Here is a 21,056-nt window from a genome sequence, read left to right as displayed (position 1 = left end):
GCTGACAGGAAGTGGAGTTAGAACCACAAAAGCCAAGAAGATAGTCAACAGTTTAAAAAACTCCAGATGCACTCAGTTTATTAAAACTGAACACAAGCAGGGAGGGGGCTGGAGACCCATGGCTGATGAAATAGTCTTAGGCGGCATTTCACTGAGTCAGAGAAAGTCACTGCTTCTCTCACATCAGAACTTCTAATGCCATTAAGGTCAAGAAATTCTTAAGCTTCCAAAAGGCAATCTGGTAATGAAATAAAATAGAAAAGGAAACATTCAGAAGAGCTTGTGATGATTTCCAGAACAGAGATTTTTACATTAAGAGCTACTAGAAGTTTACTCTCACAGAAGAGCCAAGTAGATGTAGAAAAGAAATGTTTAATTTTTTTTTAATCTAATAAGGTTTTTGCAGTTGGAGTCATATTTCCCACACTCCCTCCTCAAAAAGTCTGCAATAATTCTAAGAGCCCCTGGCCCTTACCACACCAGATCCATTCGGAAGCCTACTGTCAGGCCACCAAAAGGCAATTAAATCAAGACCAATCATTCATTCAACAAACATTTCCCGGACATCCTTCAATAGCAAAAAACGCTGCTATGCACAGAAGGCGCAAAAACAAGGGAGACGCTGTTGCTGTCTTCAAGGAGCTTCCAGTCCAGTGGGGGAGACAGACACGTAAACAGGAACTAAAGGACATGCAGGCGTCGCTGGAGACTGAACAGAGTGCTGGGGTCGAGGTGGCTAACTCTGATGGGAAGACTTAGGGAAAACGTCACCGAAGAAGTGATACTTGACTTTATCTTGAAAAGATGTCAGTTATCTTTTAGGTAAAGTAACATGAGAAAGATATTTCAGGCACAGGATAAAGCAGGTGCAAAGGCAAAGGGTTAGGAAAAGAGATGATAAAAGGTTTGGTTCGGCAGAAACAGGGTGAGAGTGGAAGGGGAGACACAATGACTACTAAGAATTCAAGACGATAAGCTCAGTGACTACCGGTAGGAAGAGAACATAATGGAACAAGCACAGAACAGCAGGACAGAGGAGACGCAACAGGGCACTTTGTTAGGCAAGCGTTCCTGGAGGAGACGTCAAGCTGAGTCTAAGAATATAAAGAGGAGTGTGTAGGGCAGACAGGGGCAGAGTCTAGCTGGACTGCAGGACCTACAGAGAGGCACAAAGGCATGGAGTCCTCAGTGGCACCACTGGATTCTAAGGTGTAGGAGGGGAAATGGAATTCTAGAAAAGTCAGCTGGGGTCAGATCCTTGGAAGCTCTGAAGTCCTATCAAGTATCTATTTACAAGTTAAGTCTAGGGAGCCATTTAAGGGTTTTAGAAGACATGAACATATTTGCATTTTAAGAAGATATACACATATCATAACCTCTTCTTTGCCTGTATAATTTTAGGTCCTGGTTTATCTACCATCTTCTATTCAGAGTCTCAACACTTCCCTTTGTTTAGTGCCCCTCAAGTACAAGCTGTTATGATAATCGATTAAAGAGATCAAGAATTATAATGTCTAATTATAAAAATAATAAAAAAAACTTTTTATGGAGTACAAATAGTGCTTTGCGTACGTCATCTCATTTGCCCTTCAAGGTACACTTAGAAGGTAGGAACCATCATTACTGCCATTTTATAGTTGAGGAAACAGGATTAGAGTAACTTGCTGAAAATCAGAAAACTAATAAGGGGTACAAATGGGTCTCAAACTAAGTCTGTCAGGCTCTACAGCCCATGTTCTTTACTTCTCTGTTACGCTGTCTCCTACTGTATTCCTTTAATTATCCCCCCATCAATGACCCTACTGTGTTTTACTAACACAGCCTGCCACCTGCTGAAAGCCTGTGTGACTGCACAGACATGCATACCAGCAATCACTAAGGACTCACATCCACACAGACAGCAAACGGGGGCAGGCACCCTCGGTGCTACAGTCACAACTAGCCGGTCAGTGAGCAACAGGCTTCCTGGTCCAGTAGTTGTGATCTGCTTCTTACTCCTTCTCTGTGCAAATAGGGAATTAGGGGTGGGAGAGAAGAGAAGGGGAGGAGGAAGAGGAAGGGAAGAAAGAAGGGGTGGGGGTGGGGAACCCACCAGAAAGAAGACTAAAACAAAAAGGAGGAGCCATTGGAAAATGGGAGAAAGCACATACTGGTACCAGCCAGAGCTTCTTGGAACAGTTCCCAGTCTGGCTGCCAAAGAGCTCTGGAATATATTTGTTAGAGCTGGATTCCTGTACAGTCCGTTGCAGACTTTTTCTGATTGCACTCTGACAAAGAGACCCACACTTTAGTTACAATCCCTGCTTCCCACACCGAAAGCTAGTTAGTCCTCAGGGGACCTCCAACTAAGTTCACCACCGGCCTCTTCATACGCTACGTGAGTTTAGAAAGAAATAAAAGTCCACCACATACCTTTTACTCTTGTAGAATCACTAAGCCTCTCTACCCCAGTATCCCATCCCAATTTCCCAAGCCCCTTTTCACAAAATATGTTAAGCTTCTTGAGTCTCCTTACCAAAACAACTGCTGCGATGAGGAACAAAAGTTTTACAGGCTGTGGCAATAGCTAGTTCAGCAGAGATTATAGTCTTAATGATCAGGTCTTCTACATGGGCCATCAATGCTACAAAAGAAAAAAAACCACTATAATGCATGGATTAGGACTGGATTCCAGAACACAATATAATTATAACAGCACATGTGCTCATTCAAAGAAGTCTCCATGTGGCAGTCTTACAAATGGGTGCTCCAGGAGAAGGCATGTCTGTGAACAGAGGGACACAGGCAAGAATGGAGGTGCTGGGGGATGTACTCAAGTGGTCTCCTATGACAAGAGATAGACACAGACTGGAAAAGGAGCCTTCCCCGCTTCTCACTCTCCTCCTCTCACCCTTCCCTTTGTGGACTGAGATAGGCCTTTCGGCACACTGCTTCCCATTCTGCTCAAGGCTCAGCGACAGTGTCCATTTTGATTCCAAGCCTTTGTACTCAAACTTGACACTGTCCATTCTCCAATTCATCAAGCAGGAATGAAAGAGATTGCCTTAGGAAAATGTGAACTCAGGGCCAATATGGAGATAGACAATTTGTTATGTAAAAAGCTGACCATATTTTAGTGAGCAGTTCGACATTCAAGAAGGATAAATTCCCTAAAAACTAAAGGAAAAAGTTGTCTTCCAAACTAGAAACAAGAGAAGGGATTTGGGGAGCCATGGTAAGTAAGCCTGTTGTTCTCCATCTTGTAAAGGGCAGGAAAAATTAACACCAAGAACAATGATCCCATCAGACATCTCAGCAACACTATTAGAATTCGAGAGAATGACTCCTGGTTAGAGATAATAGTACAGTTATACGAAGAAGAGAAGTCAAAAAGGAAAAAGCCCTGGTACTCACCAGTTGTATCTTTGCCTTCCTGTTTCAGATACCTAAGCATAGCACTCATGCTCCATTTGTTCCCATAATCCTCCACTTCCGGATCATCACAACTAAAACAAATTCATGGATCAATGTCACATATGCAACTAGGCCTGGCTCTAGAAACAAGATTTTTTACAAATAGCCTTCTTTCCTTATCGGTCTTTAGAAAAATATTCCCTTTGCTGACTTCCACTCACCCACTTTTTCTTGGTCCTTTTTGTCATATACGCTTTTGTACCAGTTTCTTCCATTGAAATGAAAATGCATATAACTTGCCTTAATGAGGTGGGTAGGGGAAAGGAAGGCAAATTCCTCCTTAACCAAACAATTATGCATCATGAACCAGTAGAAGAAATTTGTGAAAGAATGTAAACAAATTTAAGAATGGCTACAAAACATTAACACATTGAAATGCTTGGGGATACTAACCTTGTCTTTGAGGTAAATGTCACATGAGCCCACAAACCGGCCTCTAATGCCATTTTCAGACCAGAACTGAGTCTAGATGGGCTAGTAAGCTAATCTAGCGCAGCATTTTAATGAGTTAACCCTGGACAGAACTGCGCTGGCCTCTGAAGTGAGCTCCCTTCTATCTAGTGATAGACACGGCTTTTTTGGATACCTTTTGAGGTATCACCCAAGGGAGAATGCACTAGAGCAACAAGAGAAGTAATGAAGTACACCACCACTACAGCAACAAAGTGGCAAACAGGGCACATTCCCAGATTGTTGGAAGGGTCTTGCAATCTGAAACCTGTATTTTACAGCTGCCCCCTTATTCCCTATCACCACCCCGCAACCCACCAGCTGCATCTTTGCTCATCTTCCAAAGTGCAAGATATTGCATCTTCAACCAATTCCTAACACCGGTCACAGGACACGCAATGAAATCTATATAGCTTCGGCAACTATGCCATCACTTCCAGATTCCTTTCTTTTTTTCCTTGGACCTTCTAGGCACCTATTTTTAGTCTGAGTAGAAAGTAACTGTTTGGGTTTCTTTTTTATTTTTCCAGTTTCTGGCAAAATTATCAGGATGAAAGAAAACACAGCAGAAAGAATATTTCCACACAGCTGGGCTGGTACTCCGTTCCACTGAATCTTTTTCTGAGATGGCCTCATTTCTTTTTTTATTTAATTTATTCCTAACGTTTTTTCCCCCGATCATAAAAGTGTTTCTTTTAGAAAAACTTAGGAAATAACATAAAAGTACAAAGAAGAAGACAGACATCCCCCACCCAAAATCCCATCCATTATAGTTAAAGACTGTTAACATTTTAAGATATATCCTTCTAGTTTTCTTCTCTCTCCCACACCCCCTCGGGGGGGAAAAACAGCTTTAGTTATCTTACATATTCAAAAAAGAAATTAAATTGCATGTACTGTGTGGTAACTTGCTTTTTCCACCTGACAATGTACAGTGATGCACATTCTTGTTTCTAATCTTGTGTATAAGTCCTTTATTTCTTAAGGTTAAGCTCCTAGAAATAGAATTACTGGGTCAAAGGGCACAAGCATTTTTGAAGCTTTTGATACATTTTGCCAAGTGCTGAAATGACCTAATTTCTTGACTTCGAAAAGTTCCATATGCCTATAAAATTCCTACCTCTAAGTCAAGTGAGGGAACTTGACAATGAGGCAGACGAAACTCGGGAAGGAAGGCATATATTGGTGGAGAAAGGGGACATTGTAGGTGGGCAAGCAATAGAGAAGCTGTAGCAGGTAAGCCTCAAAACTACATGAAATGACTCCAATAGCTCTAAGTTACATGGATATGAGCGTAAAGTTTTCCTCCAGTGCAACAAGTTAACTTTGCACTTCTCCAATGTCTGCCTCGGAGACCGACTTCCCTGGCTCCTGGCTCAGGCGCAGCCAGTACCTGACATAGTCTCCACTCTTCTTATTCACACTGTAATTGGTCAGGTGCATGAACTGGTTCCGAATATTCTTGGTTCCTTGGTCATATCGTACGGTGGCAAACCTGAAAGAAAAGGCACAGGTTAAATGTCAGGAACAGGGCTTCGATAAAATACAGGATCAATGAGATGTTAATGCAGGGAGGTGGCATCCTCCTCAAATGCTGAGTGCTTATTAAGTGCCAACCCCCACGCTAAGTGTTTCATGTACAATATCACATTTAATTCAATCATTAAAGCAATTCTCTGAAGGAGGTACCATTATGTCTAATTTTTAAAACAGATATGAACATTAAAATATGATCTGGAAGATTAAGTGACTTGCCCCAAATCACACTGACTCCAAAACCCACGTTCTTAACCACGAGATGCTGCTTTTTTGATACAGAACCTTAGACGGATAGGAAAGATGAAAAGTGAAAACAAAGTTATTCACAGTCAAGGAAACCGTGTATAGGATGCTGTGGATGATGGGACATTAGCCTGTCAAGAAACACCTGAGTGCCTACACAGTGCCTGGTACTAAAGCATTCTATGGAAAATATTATGCAAAAAGAAAAAAAGGACAGCATAATAATATAAAGACTTAGAACTCACATCCATAGGAAAAAACAGAACTGATCTATAAAATTAAGAGAACAGTAATGGCAGCATTAACAGCATACAAAGCCTAAGTCTGCAGAACAGCATAAATACGAGTGTAGAGTGGATTAATTCCTGAATTTGGAATGACGGCGAAAAGGGGGATTAAACACGGAGCCCACTGAAAACAGAGCAGCAATTTGATATCCTGGACTGTTGTCAAAAGAAGACCGAAGTATAAAATATATGTGCCTCTGAAGGAAGTAGCCGAGGAAAGAGAAAACTTTCCAGTGATGCTCAGCATCAACAAAAGTACACTCGAGGCGAACGGTTATGGTAAATATCACCCTGTTTACATACCACGCTAACCGTATCACCCTTCGCTAAAGTGGTTTTCCCCAGAGGCACAACCAAGTGTGTGAAAAAAAATCCTGGAAGGCCACAAGTTTATTTTCACATGATTTACAAATTATTTACATGTGCTTACTCAGACTATGAAGTCAACGTGAATTTTTACCACATTGAAGGGCAGCATTTAAAATTTTTCTTCTCCTCTATTTCTTCTCATTCACCCACTATCTCTGCTCCCTAATTCCCTGTACCAGAAATCTACAAGAGCCAAAGAAAGAAGAGTGGAAAAAGGAAAAATAAAAAAAACAAACCAAAAAAGAAACCCCAAAACTAAAATAAACAAACATGAGGCCAGGAAGAAGGATGTGGACAAAGAGAAAATGTTGACCAGGCATGTATGGCTAAGGGGCAAGAGTCTGATGAGCATTACGTCTATGCATGAGAAGGACCTCAGATTTTCCAGAAACTTCCGGCAGTTATCGCTTAACTTCACCCATGTCACTCCGTGGTGGGTAAACCTTACCTATACATCCCAATCTTCCTTCGTCAGAGATCCTCCAATCAAGCGGGAAATAGTCATTCTCTGAATTCTTGTGAAATGCGAAGGGGGCCCAGGCAGGCCTCACAGAGGCTGCCTGCCTCAACCAGACATTACCTCACAGTGACATACCACCTGCCATCTCTCCCCCAAAATAATGATTTAGAGGGAGGGAAAAGGTTCTGCTTCAGAGAAAGAGGTTTTTCTTCTCTTTTAAATACAAGTACCTGATCTAATTTGGTCAACATGAAAAGACTGGCAAAGGCCTGGCAGTTAACTGTAAACTGGTACCCAACACATCAGTCATTCTTATCCTCCTTTTTTCAATAGGACTGCATCTCTAAAAAAAATAAATTTTCATCTTCCTAGTCTTCCTTTTAGCTGGGACATTTATATTCTGAAACTCAGGAAGGACAAGATCATTAACGTTACAGTTCTTCTAAGTATAAGAAGAAGTAAGAATTAGAGAAAACAGAAACAAAAAACTAAGCTCAGTGGAAAAGTTACCCAAAAGGGCAAAAGTGCTACACTCTTTATTTCAGTCAGCTGAACAAGGGATGCAGAAGACCATGTAGAGGAAAGGCAGGTGTATATGCTCATCTTTCCTCCTAACGCAGGAAGAGCTTATGGTTCTCACTAAAATCTGGATTAAACAAACCACATTCAGCTCTGATCACCATTTTACAACATTTTCTTCTTATTTTCTAGATCAGAGGTCCCATTAGTCTTAGATCTGGCCTACTAATCAAGTTCTGATTAACCTACAAAGGTTGTTTTTTGCTTTTAAACTTGAATAACTTGGCCAGCATTTAAAATTCAGACCTTCCTTCCTGAAGCCCAGTGGCAGCCAGGGCCCATGTGAGGAAGACGGTGGACAGGACAGGAAGGCAGCCCAGAGGCAGTACAAGGAGGTTATCTAAGCAGGGTGGTGCCCCACAAGGGTCAAAGTCCACACAAGGAGGGCATCTGAATGGGGTAGTGACAGGGAGGTTGGGAGACTGGCTACATACGAGGGAACTGAGTAAATAAATATGTTGAAGATAATAGAAGTCAGATTTCTCACTGTTGGAAAAAAGATAAAAAATATGGAAAGGGAAAAAGCTAGAATGAATGCTGTAGTTTTGAGCTAGAATTGGAGGTATTTGTATGAACTCCTGATTTTCAATATAGAGATACAGAAATAAATATAGATGTAAATGTGTATGTATGTGTACATGTACGTATATCTGTACACGTATTTCCTAGGTATGTCCATTGCAAGGACCTGATAGCAGAGACACCCCAGAACAATAAGCATATCTAGCACCTGGATCTCTATGTCTAAACACTATCCTCCATTAAAAGCAACCACTGCTCCTTGGAGAAAATAGTTGATTCCAGGCTGGGACAGAGAAAGAAGATGAGCCTGAAATATCTTGTGCTCAAAGAATGAGGGGACATGTCAGAAGGACACAAAAGTCAGCTTAAACGGGCTCCCATTGGCCAAATCTGGGACAATTTGAGCATCAAAATAAATCACGATAGTAAAGGATTACAACCCATTAAATAACACAGGAATCCTTAAGTCCACATTGGTGTATATAAACAAATGAATAAGTGAACAGGATGGAGAGAAAACTCTTCCTGGGAGTAAAATGCCAAATAATAAAAGTAAAAGAAATGATGGAATTAGAAAATCATTATTCCACAACCATCACAGTAATAATTCATTCAGGCAAGAAACATCAATGAATATTAAAATTGTTGGGTGAAAGTGAGATGAAGAATGAGATTTTACATGGTCTCAAAGTATCTCTTCATAAGATATTTATTAATTACAGAGGGGAAAACAAAGTAAATTTACAGTGGAGAAATCTGCCAGACATTGTCTTAAGTGCTCAAACACCACTAAATAGTTATCATGTACCATCGGATCTAATGCAATGAGAACATGGCATCACTTCTGTGACATTCTGGCCAAAAATACATAACCTCAGTCTAATTATGAAAAAATATCAGACAAACACAAATTGAGGGCCATTCTACAAAAATGACTGGCCTAAATCTTAAAAAATGCTGAAGTCATGAAAGTCAAGAAAAGACAGAGTAAATGTTCCAGATATAAGGAGACTGAAGAGACTTGACAACTAAATATAACATGTGATCCTGGATTTGGAGCTTTCTGTTATACAGAACATTATCAGGACAGATGGCCAAATTTGACTGTGGTCTCTAGAGGAAAGTTAAAAGGCAGTTCTTCATACTATTTTTACAGCTTTCCCATAACTTTGAAATGGTTTCAAAATCGAAAGTTTACAAACAAAAGTTTCTCAATAAAAATCTAGATTTTTCAGCCTCCCTTAAAAAACCAGAAGATCTGGCAATACCACCTGTCTTGGTCCATTCAGGCTGCCGTAACAAAATACTATAAACTGCATAAACTGTGTAGCTTACAAATAACAGAAATTTATTTCTGTTGGCTGGAAGTCCAAGGTCAAGATGCAGGCAGACAGACAGCACCTTCCTGCTGTGTCCTCACAGGGTGGAAGGGGTAAAGAATCCCTCCAGGGCCTCTTATATTAAAGGGCACTAATCATATTCATGAGGGCTCCACCCTCATGACCTAATCACCTCCCAAAGTCCCCATCTCCTAATACCATCACCTTGGGGGTTAGGATTTCCACATATGAACTCGGGAGGTAGCATCCAGACCACAGCACTACCACATATCAATGACTTGCTGCCAATGAATAGTAAATACCCTTTAGGTGGGATATGTGATCTCTGGTTCTCCAGTCTCCACTGGGCCAAACTTTTCAGTGAATGTCCTTGTAAGCATTTAAGTTTGTGACTTGTGATTTAGATCTTCACATATCAAATTTCACCCTATTTAGGTCTGAAAGCTTCAACACAATTTCTTTATTAGAAACACCTAAAAGAGGTAATTCTCTACTAGGTAGCCCACAACCAAGTTTGCAAACACTGCTCCTAACACATACTGAAATTTACACGATGAATTAAGTCTTGAACCTCCCTCTTAATGAAATCAAGATTTAGGAAAAGCTCTCATGACAGAATTTCATAGCCTTGACCTTTAAACAAACAAACAAACAAAAAAGAACAAAGGAATGGGGGGGGTTCCTACTTTCTTTGTAAATCTGAAACCCTGAGCTCTATTTCACCACCTATGATGAACAGAGAATGCTATGCCCTTTTCTCTCTTTTTTTGCCACATTAAGATATATATAGATAACCTTTATTCTGACAAATTCTTAAATCAAAAACTACATTTCCTTTTTGCTTTCTAATGTTTCTCAGTGAGAGTCAATACAATGATGATAACTGTCTCAAACTCTTGAATGTGATGTGAAGGAAGGGTTTCAATGTTAGACATACAGTAGGTACCTGATAAGCACTAACCGAAACTACAGCTGAGCTGCTTGTTCAGGAACTTTACCAACATGGAACTCAAACAAGAAGGAAAGCAGAGTTAGTGGGGTCTTTGGAACTCTCTTCCCCCGTTCAAAAACGACTTTGTTCTTCTATGAATACGACACCATAGTCAGAGTTACGGAGAGTCTAGATGTAGGACAGTTAAACCGAACCCCCCAACCCCGCTTTGATAGCTACATGTTCTAACAAACATTCACTACAAATGTACAAAGTAAGGGAGGCCAACTCTCAGGAGACCCTGGCTGTGGCACATGTGTTATCTTTCAGCAGGTGTAACCATTCAGCGCCAGAAAGGCCTGGAGGATGAAGAGACAGCACCTCAGGCAGCCTTGCCAGGAGCCACTGGGTTTCATCCTGGCCTGACCCAGAAAAATCTTATGGAAGAGAACAAGAGGCCCAAGAGCCCTCTGATCTGCTGTCAGCCAGCTGCGGCCGGGAGACTGCCAAAGTGCTGCAGTGACTAGGCAGCGCCCTGCGGAGCCGTCTGGGAGGGGATTACCAGCCTGATCCCCTGGTCTTCAGAGCCAGAAATGACTCAAACTTCACAAACAGCAAGGGCCTGCCAGGGAGGGTGACAATGAGCACTGGAGAGGGGTTTCTTCCCCTTGTTGGTGTCTCTTCCCCCTCTTGCTGCTATGGCAGATTCTGGACAGTGTGCAGCCTGTGAGGTAATCTGAATTCCTTGGCAACCGGCAAGTACCTGAATTCTTTCAAAACCACAGGAATCCAGCAGAGAAAAGGTAAATATCCCTGCGGAGCCAGTGTTAATTAGCAAGGAAGGCTACTGAAGAAGTAACTGGGGGTGGGGAGGAAGGCAGAGGCATTACAAATGCTTTGGGATCTCTTCTGAATTTCCACTGAATAATATGGCTGAGTAGAAGAGAGGCGGTCCCTGACCCGGGCCTTCTCAGTGTCCCATCTTCCCAACCCACCGTGCCGATGGATCTCTCCCAGTTCTCTGGACGGGCACTTTCATTTCCCTGCAGCTGACAGTGCTACCTATCTTTGGGTCTCTAATATGATAGCACATTTGATTTTCAACTCAATTTTGTTTTAATTTTTTTCAACTTTTAATTTTTCCTGTTTCAGTGAAAATTTGGCTATTAGCTTTGTCTCAAAAAAGGGCCTCGTCAAATCATTTAGACCACATACTGGATCCACCTAAAACTGTAAAATCCAGAACAAAGTCTTTTTGGATTCCACCTCTGTCAGGAAAAAAACCCTACACCATTTTGGTAGAGAAAAGCACCCCTCTCTGGAAACTTGAGCGCCCCCTGCTGGTGTAAAACAGTAACATACACGTGAAACTCAAAAAGTAGGAAGGGGCAAAACACTGGACTCAAACACCACTAAGACAATTTTTTAAAATGTCTCAATATTGTGCCCACGTATAAGAAAATAACGAGAGTCTTTCTACTTCCTATGTTAATAAAGCAAGGACAACTGAAATGATTAATCTAGAAAGAAACTATTTAGGGTCTTTTTCTTTAGTAAATTTAAGAAAGTAAAGAATTTACACAAAATTCTTACTTCACAGAACCGTCTTATGAAATCAACTTAATCTTTCTGTCATTAAACATGCATTCTGAGGCCCCAAACAGAAGTGATATGGGATAAGACCCTTCTTTTCTGAAGAAGGAAACCAATTACACTGCCACCAGTTCTGTCTCTTTAGGAAAGATTATGGTTTTCCTTTTTGAGCCTCAAAGTAAAATGGTCTAGTGATCTCATCCCAAACTGATTACCTTCAGTAATGTCTATTTAAAACAAACGTGACCCAAGATTACTAGAGGCTGCAGATCTGGAGATGCTGTAGACTATTGTTGAAAGTAATGACACAGTCGAATGGCTTCTGAGGATTAAAAAGCAGGAGATGAGTGCCAAGACACACAGTGGTTAAGACACAGGGACTTAGGCACATGGAAGTTATTGTGCAGAGCAATGCACCCCTTGCAGGACTGGCTAATAGCCTGTCATAATGTACTACTGTAAAGCTTTTATATTCGCCTATACTTTTAGGTAAAATAGCCAAAACCCTGAAAATTCTTTTTCTTTTGTTTCACAGTTTAATCCAAATTTCTAAAAATTTGTTTTCCAAATTATTCTAAGAAAGAGCATCCATTTTAAAAATATATAAATATATATACTCAGTTCCTGCTGAAGGCAAGAGAAGAGTTACTCAATTCAGTGGGTTCTGACTTCCAACACACAGCCAATAGCCAAAGCACTAGCACATCTGCAGTAAGTTCTATAATAAATATTAGTATTGTTCTCATTTTGCATCTGAGCCATTGAGGCTTTAAAACAATGCCGAATTTTACCAATAGCAAGGGCTATTAATACTGTGGGTGAAATACCTTTGGAATAATTTGCAGAACATATTGCTATGATATCCTTGAGACACAGTAAGCATAAACTTGAGGTCTTTTCCCTATTCAAGAAGTCCAGTTCAGGGCTTCCCTGGTGGCGCAGTGGTTGAGAGTCCGCCTGTCGATGCGGGGGACACGGGTTTGTGCCCCGGTCCGGGAGGATCCCACATGCCGTGGAGCGGCTAGGCCCGTGAGCCATGGCCGCTGGGCCTGCGCGTCCGGAGCCTGTGCTCCGCGGCGGGAGAGGCCACAGCGGTGAGGGGCCCGCGTACCGCAAAAAAAAAAAAAGAAGTCCAGTTCATGGCAGGACATAATCGGTTTCCGAGAAGGGTACAGGAGACAAGCTGGTTGAGGATGAGCGGAGGGAGAAGGGTGAAGGAGCTCATGATACTCATATTCATACTCATGATACATCTCATATTACAAAATGGAAAATCCTCAGCATCTTATACATCTGAGCAGAAGTAAGAGGCCTTATTTCACCTTCTTTTTGCTCTAGATAATATGGAGACTCAGCTTTTATCCCTATACTTCAAAATATGAGAGCACATGTGCCTAAAAACACTACAGAAAACTTCTTTCCGATGAAAATCTGATTAGATTAGTAGTTTGTGCCCAGATACCTGGTTCAGCCCTTTAACTAAAAACTGAGAAATATTTTAGTTTTCTCCCTCCTCAGTTTTCAAGGAACCAGAGGCCTGAACTAGGGAGCTTCCGTGGCCTTCAGTGTTCCCAGGGTTCAAACTCAAATCTTAGTTAAGAATGTGACCACGCTTATAGATGCTGTCACTGCCACCTAGAGGTGAAGGCAAGACATAGCTCAACCAGGTAGAATCTGGTTAACTGTTCTCACCCTCTGACTCTAGTCACACGATGCATTAAAAAATTTTAGTCTAAAAAATAATTAAAATAATTGAAATCCAATTCTAAAAGAACAGCTGTCAGAGTACAATGATATGTCTCAAAGCACCTACACCTAAATATGTAGCCTTCTTTTATCCACGGTATTTCCCATCTTTGATGTACATTTCCTAAAATACAGAAACATATATAGGCCATGCTTTTTACAGATGCAAACCACCTCCTAAACTGCTATGCTCTATACAAAAACTATGCATAAAAAGAACTTCAGAGTTCTTTGGTAAAATAGATATATAAGTTTTGTGGGGGAAATACATATATATATATATATATATATATATATATATATATATTAGCTTTGTGAGAGAAAAGAACACAAGCACACCAAAGTTATATACTTATTTTAAACAATTCAAAGGGTCTAAAAAAAACACTGTCACCTGTAAAATCCTATGGATATGGGAAATGAAAATTCAAATTATTATAAGTTGAACTTTATTTTGTAAGTCACACTACCTTAAAACTTAAGAAGTACCTCAAGAAAAACAGAAATATATATATATTATATATATATATTATATATATATATATAAAATCACTGTAAAATATATTACAGACTTGTAGGTGAAAAAAAAAAAGCAGCTAATGTCCACCCTAGATACAAGAGGGCATGAAACAGCTCAAGCCTTCAGCTCTGGAGTCAGATCCAGGGGTTCAAATTCCCACTCCACTATCCACCTGCTGGAGACCTCAGGGGAGTGATTTCAAGTTCCCTTACGCAAAGCCTCAGTTTCCGCAACTGCAAAAATGCATGACTTTAAGGTTGTTGTGAGCATTAAAATAAATGCTTGGTATATAACAGGTATACACATGAAAGATTTCTTTTTTTTTTCCTTTTTAGACCATTTGTGAACAACAGTGGCCCTAGGATCTTCATACCAATTGCCATTGCATGAAAATACAATGTGACCCTGGATCCCTGCTGGGAAAGGTGTGTGTTTACATACAAATGCTTGTTCATATGCGTGGATATGCAAGAGAGACTGTGAAGTGATAAGACTGATTTCTGTAATCTGAAGCCCATCTGGGGACACTCTTATTTTCCTGAGTTGAATACAACAGAAAAAACAACCTGATCTTAATACACTCTTTAATGGGTCAACTCGAATAAACACCCTCAGCTCAAGGTCTCTTACCTAGCCAGTCCTTCTTCATAGAGATAGATGACAAGAGGATCATAGGAAGTCACAAGCACATAGAGGCGCACGTCAAACTTGAAATCTGGAAAAAAAATTGGGGTACACAGGAAAAGCTAAGCTCATTTGTCTTCTGTTACAGAAAGAATAGTACAATGTAACAAAGAAATATGAAAGACAGTCCTCCTCTCCCCATGAAACATACACTGCCCACACACCTTCCCTTTTGAGGATAAATAATAATTATACCATACATTGTAAATATATACATACATGCATTGTACAGTTTTCATATATATTTGTTTCTGTTATAACATATAAAGCACTTTCTTTTTCATTATGTCAAAATCAACTTCAAAATAATACCGTGAGGTAGGTAAGGAACGAGCTTCATCTCTGGAGCCACAGTTGCCAAGAATTCCACACTAGCTTAATAAAGACTTAATAGAGAAGACTATAAAAACGTTAAAAAAAATTTAGTACGATCTAGCCCAATCCAGTCAAAGACCTAATCACAACTCACCATCTATGAGCAGGGGGTTGTTAATGTAACGGGAGACCAAGATGTTCTCTTCCAGGGAAATCTGGTTTGGCTGTTCAGTAAAGAGAAAAATGAAAGGTAGAAGTGCAAAGGAATCCTGACTTACAATAAAGAAGCAAAGTTCTTAACCATTTAGAAATGATAATATGGAAAACTAAAACTCTAAGAAAAGGTTTCCTCTAAGCTACCCATATATTAATTGGCCATATAACACACCACTTCCATAAACACTGTGAGAATCCAATTATAATGGGAGAAAACAAAATTTACACAGCACCTCTCATGATAGAGCCTAAACAGCTTTAAAGATTTATATACATGATATTAAATATTTACATGCCAAGAAAATAAAAGCTACTTAAAAAATAAATTAAAACTTGCTTTCTCCCAAATGTAAAGCATGTTGGATATTTTAGAATACTACCATTATTCTTACAGGAAGGCTTTCATCAGGTTGCTCAGAGAACTTACAGATCTTTCCACAATGGATCCTGGCATTTTCCCTGTGAAATGGGATGGATATTTCACTGACTCACTCCATAGTGCTTGCTATGCCACTGCAGGTAAAGAATGAACTAGATCTTTTAAATACTTTTTTCAATGAAGAAGAGCTGTCTATACAATAAATAATGATGAGTATGATGGGTATTGTATAAGGCACTGGGGATACAGTGATGAATAAAACAAACGCAATCCCTGCCCTCACAGAGCCCAATCCCTACTCGCAAAGAGTTTGATGTTTGAGTAGAGGGACAGCAAATATATAGAATTTAAAAGAACACAAAGCAGCACACCTACAAGTGCAAGATGTGAGGCTGCAGAGTGGAAAGAGATCTGGAAGAACAATTCCAAATGAGACTAAAACAGAAAAATCAGTTGTCAGTCACCACAATCCATACAGGACAAAAGAACTCCAAAAGGGAAGTGGCTATAATGATAACTGTGATGATAATAGCTATAGTGGCAACAACAGAAACACTATTAACATTTGCAGGAAAAAAATTTTAATAAATGTACTGAAGATTTGTTACGTGCCATCACTGTTCTAATCCCTCACAAGTATTATTTCATTTAATCTTCATCCAACCCATGGTAGGTATAACACCATCCAAATATTACAGATGAGGGAAGAGTCAGAGAGGGTTAGGAATCTGCTCAAAGTCCCACAGCTAGTAAGTGATAGAGCACCATTTGAACCCAGGCAGTCTGCCTCAGAAGCCTAATTCTTAAGCACTATTTGCACCTTTTCTCACAAGTTCTGACCTAAAATAACTGTCCAGACCCAAAAGTTTGCCTTTATAATAATGCATGTGCTATCCCAAGTACTACAGTTATAAAATAAGGATAATTGTGTGACCCATAACATCACACACAACCACAAGAAGCAACTCCGGGGTCAAGATAATGAGATTCCTCTCTCATTTCCCACTGCTGCCATCTCAAACTCAGAACACAACTTCACAAGCCATCTCTATGCATCATACGGACACTACAACATCACTACTGATTCATACTCTGGACTTGGTGATCCACACCATTTCCTGATCAGTTTCTCACACGTACTATCTCTATTTTGAGTCAGCTTAGTATGTAAGAACTGATGCAATCACAGTACAAAGAAGCAAGCTGCAGGTTTCCAAACCTAAAATTAAACAATTGCAGCTCTTTTTCTACTAAGTAACACCTACAGGCTACAACAGATATGTAACCACCCAACTCTACTTGGAACCAGAGACTACAATGGTAATGGTCTTCACTCTATGACACATCTAACATCCATGCCCATTTCCTCTCTTCTCTTCCTCATCATATATATTTGTCCTTTGAATTATGCAGAACATAATCTCTTACATTATTTCGGTAACTTTAGTATTTGTTCAATGGTCTATACCTCTCATTTCTATCTGCACTAGTAATTAAATTGTAAGCTCAAGGAAGAAAAGAATTGTTTGAGTACAGTTTTTTTGTATAGTGTAATATACTGATAAGCAACTAACGAAATTTTTGACATCTTCAAGCCTGTCTCCTTTTCATCCATCCCCAATTAACTCATTTTAAATGATGTCAATTCTAAGCTCAAATTGCCCTCCCAAGTATGCTAAAGCAAGAATCTGAATTGTTGGGAAAGTTGGAAACCCATCCATTTTTCTAATTCAACTTTAAGATTAAAGCTCATGGTATCTGTTAAGTTATTATAAGGTAGACTGGTACAGTGGTTAAGAGGGCACGCTCTGGAATCAGCAAGACGAGTTAAAATCTTCACTTACTATGGAAGGAATAGTAACTACCTCTTAGGGTTCTCATAAAGTCTAAGTGAGATTATATTTGGAAGGTAGAGTGGTAGGCACATAGTAGATGCTCAAGAAGTATCAGTTAGTATTATTATTGCAAACTCAATAGTATCTATGTGGTTCCATTTACTGAGTTCCACAACTCAACAGCATTCCTCACGACGTGCCACACACCATTCTGCTCAGAGCAGTGCACTGATTTATAATGAAGATACATAAGAATAGGAGATGATCCCTATTCCTGAAAAGCCTTTAAGGAGTGGCAGCACCTGGCACACAACAGGGACTCCCTAAATATTTGTTGAACAATGAGAAAAATGGAGAGCACCTAAGAAAACATAAACAAATAGAAACAAGAGAGCTGTACGGAATTATATTCACAAATAGAGGAGTGAAAAGAGTGACCAAAATACTCTCCTGATACTTCAAAATCTCAGAGAAAACACTAATATTTTATTTACCATGAATAATGTGTGAGACAAGGATGACTAAATTTGACTTCCATAAATCAAATTCATACCTTAATCAGAAAACACCAGATCTTTTCCCTCCTCTATATGAATATACTAAATTGGGAAAACATGGCATTTAGTCACGGTTACTGCAGGAGCTGGAGCAAACACAACTCTGTTCCTTTATGCTGTATTTTCAGAGCTAAAAAGCACATCATTAAGAGACCACGTTCTCCAATCAGCCAAGATGCTTCCATCTGTAGGAGCTCACACTCCTCTCTCTTCAGTATTACGTAAAAGTAATCCTTCTTCTATCCTTTATCCTATTCTCATAGTGGTAAAAGTTGCTATTTGCAGATATTTTCCAAAGGTTATGACTATTAGGGGGAATTTTTAATACGAGGCCCTCTCATTCCTCACTCCCGTGGGAAGACAGGGAAAGATGTTTTTATTTGGCCCTCACACCTAACTCTGCCCTCCCTCCCCCATCCCTCACCCACTCACACTAGCTCTGCTTGCAGACCCTCCACTGGAGCACTCCCTCTCCCTCCCCCTTGAATCTAAAAGGAAAGCAGGCAGCAGCCTTGGAAAGAGTTACTTCATCCAGTTGGCTAATGGGTCACATATTCCATGGGAAAGGATCCAGGTATGGAAAAGAGGAGATGGTTAGGCCTTGTGTGTAAGGAGGGAGAGAAGAGTATTAACTGCATGGTTTGTAGGTCTGGGTAAAAGGTGATAAAATTCCAGATTTGGAGAAAAGTGGGAATATTTTGCCATTATGTCCACATGCTGCCAGCTCCCCTGGTGCTTGCTGGCATCTTCCCAGGCTTCTGTCTGGCACTTCCACCAAAGACCTCAAAGAATCAGACTCATTCCAAAGCTTCACTGAGCGGGAGGTGGCAGGCAAAGGGTCCTGCCAAGTACTTTGATCTCTGCAGGGGGTCTCTAGGGAGTCAGCCCAGGGAGATGTGGGAGGGAGAAGGAGAGCCTGCCAAGTGCATTCTCTAAAGACTTGTCACCCCCTGTATGAGACGCGTGCGGCATCCAGGGAAGAGTCAGGGCATGGGGTTCTCAGCCCCACCAAAGAAAGTTTAACTTTTCTATTCTTTATGATGTTGGTTTTAAAATAACAAATCACCAGGGCAAAAGAGCATTCCAAGAGAAAAAAGTCCCAGATGAGCTGGGAATAGATCCTATTCTTTTTGACTCATGTCTAAGAAAATAAAAAGCAAACTTGTACCACAGTTGACTTTCAATAGCAATTCCATTTGGCAGCTAAAACCCAAACCCAAACTAGTGCCGTCTATGAGATTCAAACAACACTGGAGCTCCTGGCACAAAGCTGAAGGAAAAGCTGTTGGACAGGAGCCTTCACACCAAGGTCAGAAGAGAGACAAGAAAAGAGAGATCCAAGGCTTATGAGCAGTGCCTTCTGTCACAAGAGACCCAGGGCAAAAGGCCCTCCAGAGTGACCCAGGGTCAGGTAGCAGAACTTGTAGCCTGGGCTTGGGGCTGTATAGCTACTGCCTCAGAACCAGATCCTATATTTCTTCAGCATGAAAGGTCTGGCCATCAGTATTTACTGTAGAGTTTTTAGTCCAGACTGAATTTAAGGATTTTCCCATATGAAAGACCCCTTAGAAAGTTAGTTTCTGCACATATAGGAAATAGCTCAGACCATGTGAAAAGAAAGAGAACTGGGGAATTTGGGATGGTGTACCGACCACGCACATGACATATCCGCCTCCCCCTCTTCCCTTCCAGGGTTCCACCGTAGTAGACATTTTATTTATTTATTTTTTAATGTGATACGCAGGCCTCTCACTGCCGTGGCCTCTCCCGCTGCAGAGCACAGGCTCCGGACACACAGGCCCAGCGGCCATGGCCCACGGGCCCAGCCACTCCGCGGCATGTGGGATCCTCCCAGACCGGGGCACGAACCTGCGTCCCCTGCATCGGCAGGCGGACTCCCAACCACTGCGCCACCAGGGAAGCCCCAGAGTAGACATTTTTAAACGTCTGAAATGATAACAAAGCTAGAAAACAGTTAAAGGAGCCAACAAAAGACCAAAGGTTTAAGGAAATCCTGAAAGACAGAAAGAAGATAGGAACAGGTTGAGGAAACAGAGCAGAAGAAGCCCAGCCCCAAATATCAGAGGTGAGAGTGATCTTCCCAAGGAGACTTCTGAGAAGTTCCATGCTGGCAGTGAACTAACACGAAGAGCAAGAGGGAGCCAATGGACAAGAATCAGATAATTAATTAAATAACAAACAGCATTTAAAACAGTGCGGCCAACAGGCCTTCTTCTCCAGCAACCAAAGCTTTGCCCTCAGGATGAAACCTAACAACTGTCTTGGGAGGACATCTTCTGCGGGTGGGCACAGGCATCCCACAGAGCAGTGGAACTTGAGGCCACTGCATCCCTACAGCAGACACAAAGGTGAAGAGACAGGAAAGGTAGCACCGCCCCACAAGGAAATCACCCAACTCTTCCTTTATATCCACAATCAGGCAGGCCCTGTTTTGGCAAGGGGGAAGGAAGAAGCACGCTTCCTCACCCATATCCACCTAAGGTGCGGCCTGACATTCAACACACTTTGCCCTCACACAAAGCACAGTCAGCCTCCTGTCCAGTGAGATGTTATTAGGGAATCAGTCCTACACAACAGTAGGGGAAACCCAGGCCAGCTGTCAAAATTTGAATCAGTCTAGTCTTGTTCATCAGTGTGACTCAACATCTAAGGTCACTGAAATTGAGAAAACCCCACAGCAGGAAAAAAAACCACGATCCCATGAAAATTGGTGAAACAAAAGAGAACTTTAAAACACTTTCAATTCGTATCCTCAGAAAGACCCGCCAGCAAACTGCATCTACTAAGCAACAACAGGCTGTTATCACAAAAGAAAAAAAAAAGGCAAATGAGAAAATAAGAGTGTTTGTACCTTATGATAGCCAATATAGAAATACAGTAGATGGAATGAACGATAAAATGGACAGAGCTCACACTGGTGATCCAGAAGGTAAAGATGGGAAAAGACAGAGAATTTAAAATGAGAGAAAAGCTGACATGAAGGAAACACCCAGAATGCCTCAAAAAGAAGTTCCAGA

The 21,056-nt window shown here is 40.9% G+C and overlaps 1 protein-coding gene and 1 long non-coding RNA gene across 17 annotated transcripts in view; one reads left to right on the top strand and one right to left on the bottom strand.

The window, feature by feature from the left end:
• TTLL5 (tubulin tyrosine ligase like 5) overlaps positions 1-21,056 on the bottom strand; it is a 306,774-nt gene that overhangs the window by 243,788 nt on the left and 41,930 nt on the right. For all 16 annotated transcript variants that reach the window (XM_060295064.1, XM_060295066.2, XM_060295069.2 and 13 more), the window contains 5 exons: positions 15,186-15,255; positions 14,663-14,747; positions 5,297-5,398; positions 3,394-3,485; positions 2,516-2,623 (listed from right to left, as the gene is read on the bottom strand). In XM_060295064.1, the coding sequence (XP_060151047.1) occupies positions 2,516-2,623; positions 3,394-3,485; positions 5,297-5,398; positions 14,663-14,747; positions 15,186-15,255 (457 nt within the window). The remainder of the gene's footprint in view (positions 1-2,515; positions 2,624-3,393; positions 3,486-5,296; positions 5,399-14,662; positions 14,748-15,185; positions 15,256-21,056) is intronic.
• Positions 10,826-15,768, top strand: LOC132596877 (uncharacterized). Its single transcript, XR_009563171.1, has 3 exons — positions 10,826-10,976; positions 14,368-14,457; positions 15,642-15,768. It is a non-coding gene; the product is annotated as an uncharacterized lncRNA (long non-coding RNA).

This window comes from Globicephala melas, chromosome 2, assembly GCF_963455315.2.
Source record: "Globicephala melas chromosome 2, mGloMel1.2, whole genome shotgun sequence".
Taxonomy (NCBI): domain Eukaryota; kingdom Metazoa; phylum Chordata; class Mammalia; order Artiodactyla; family Delphinidae; genus Globicephala; species Globicephala melas.
This window is presented reverse-complemented; position numbering and strand designations above follow the sequence as displayed.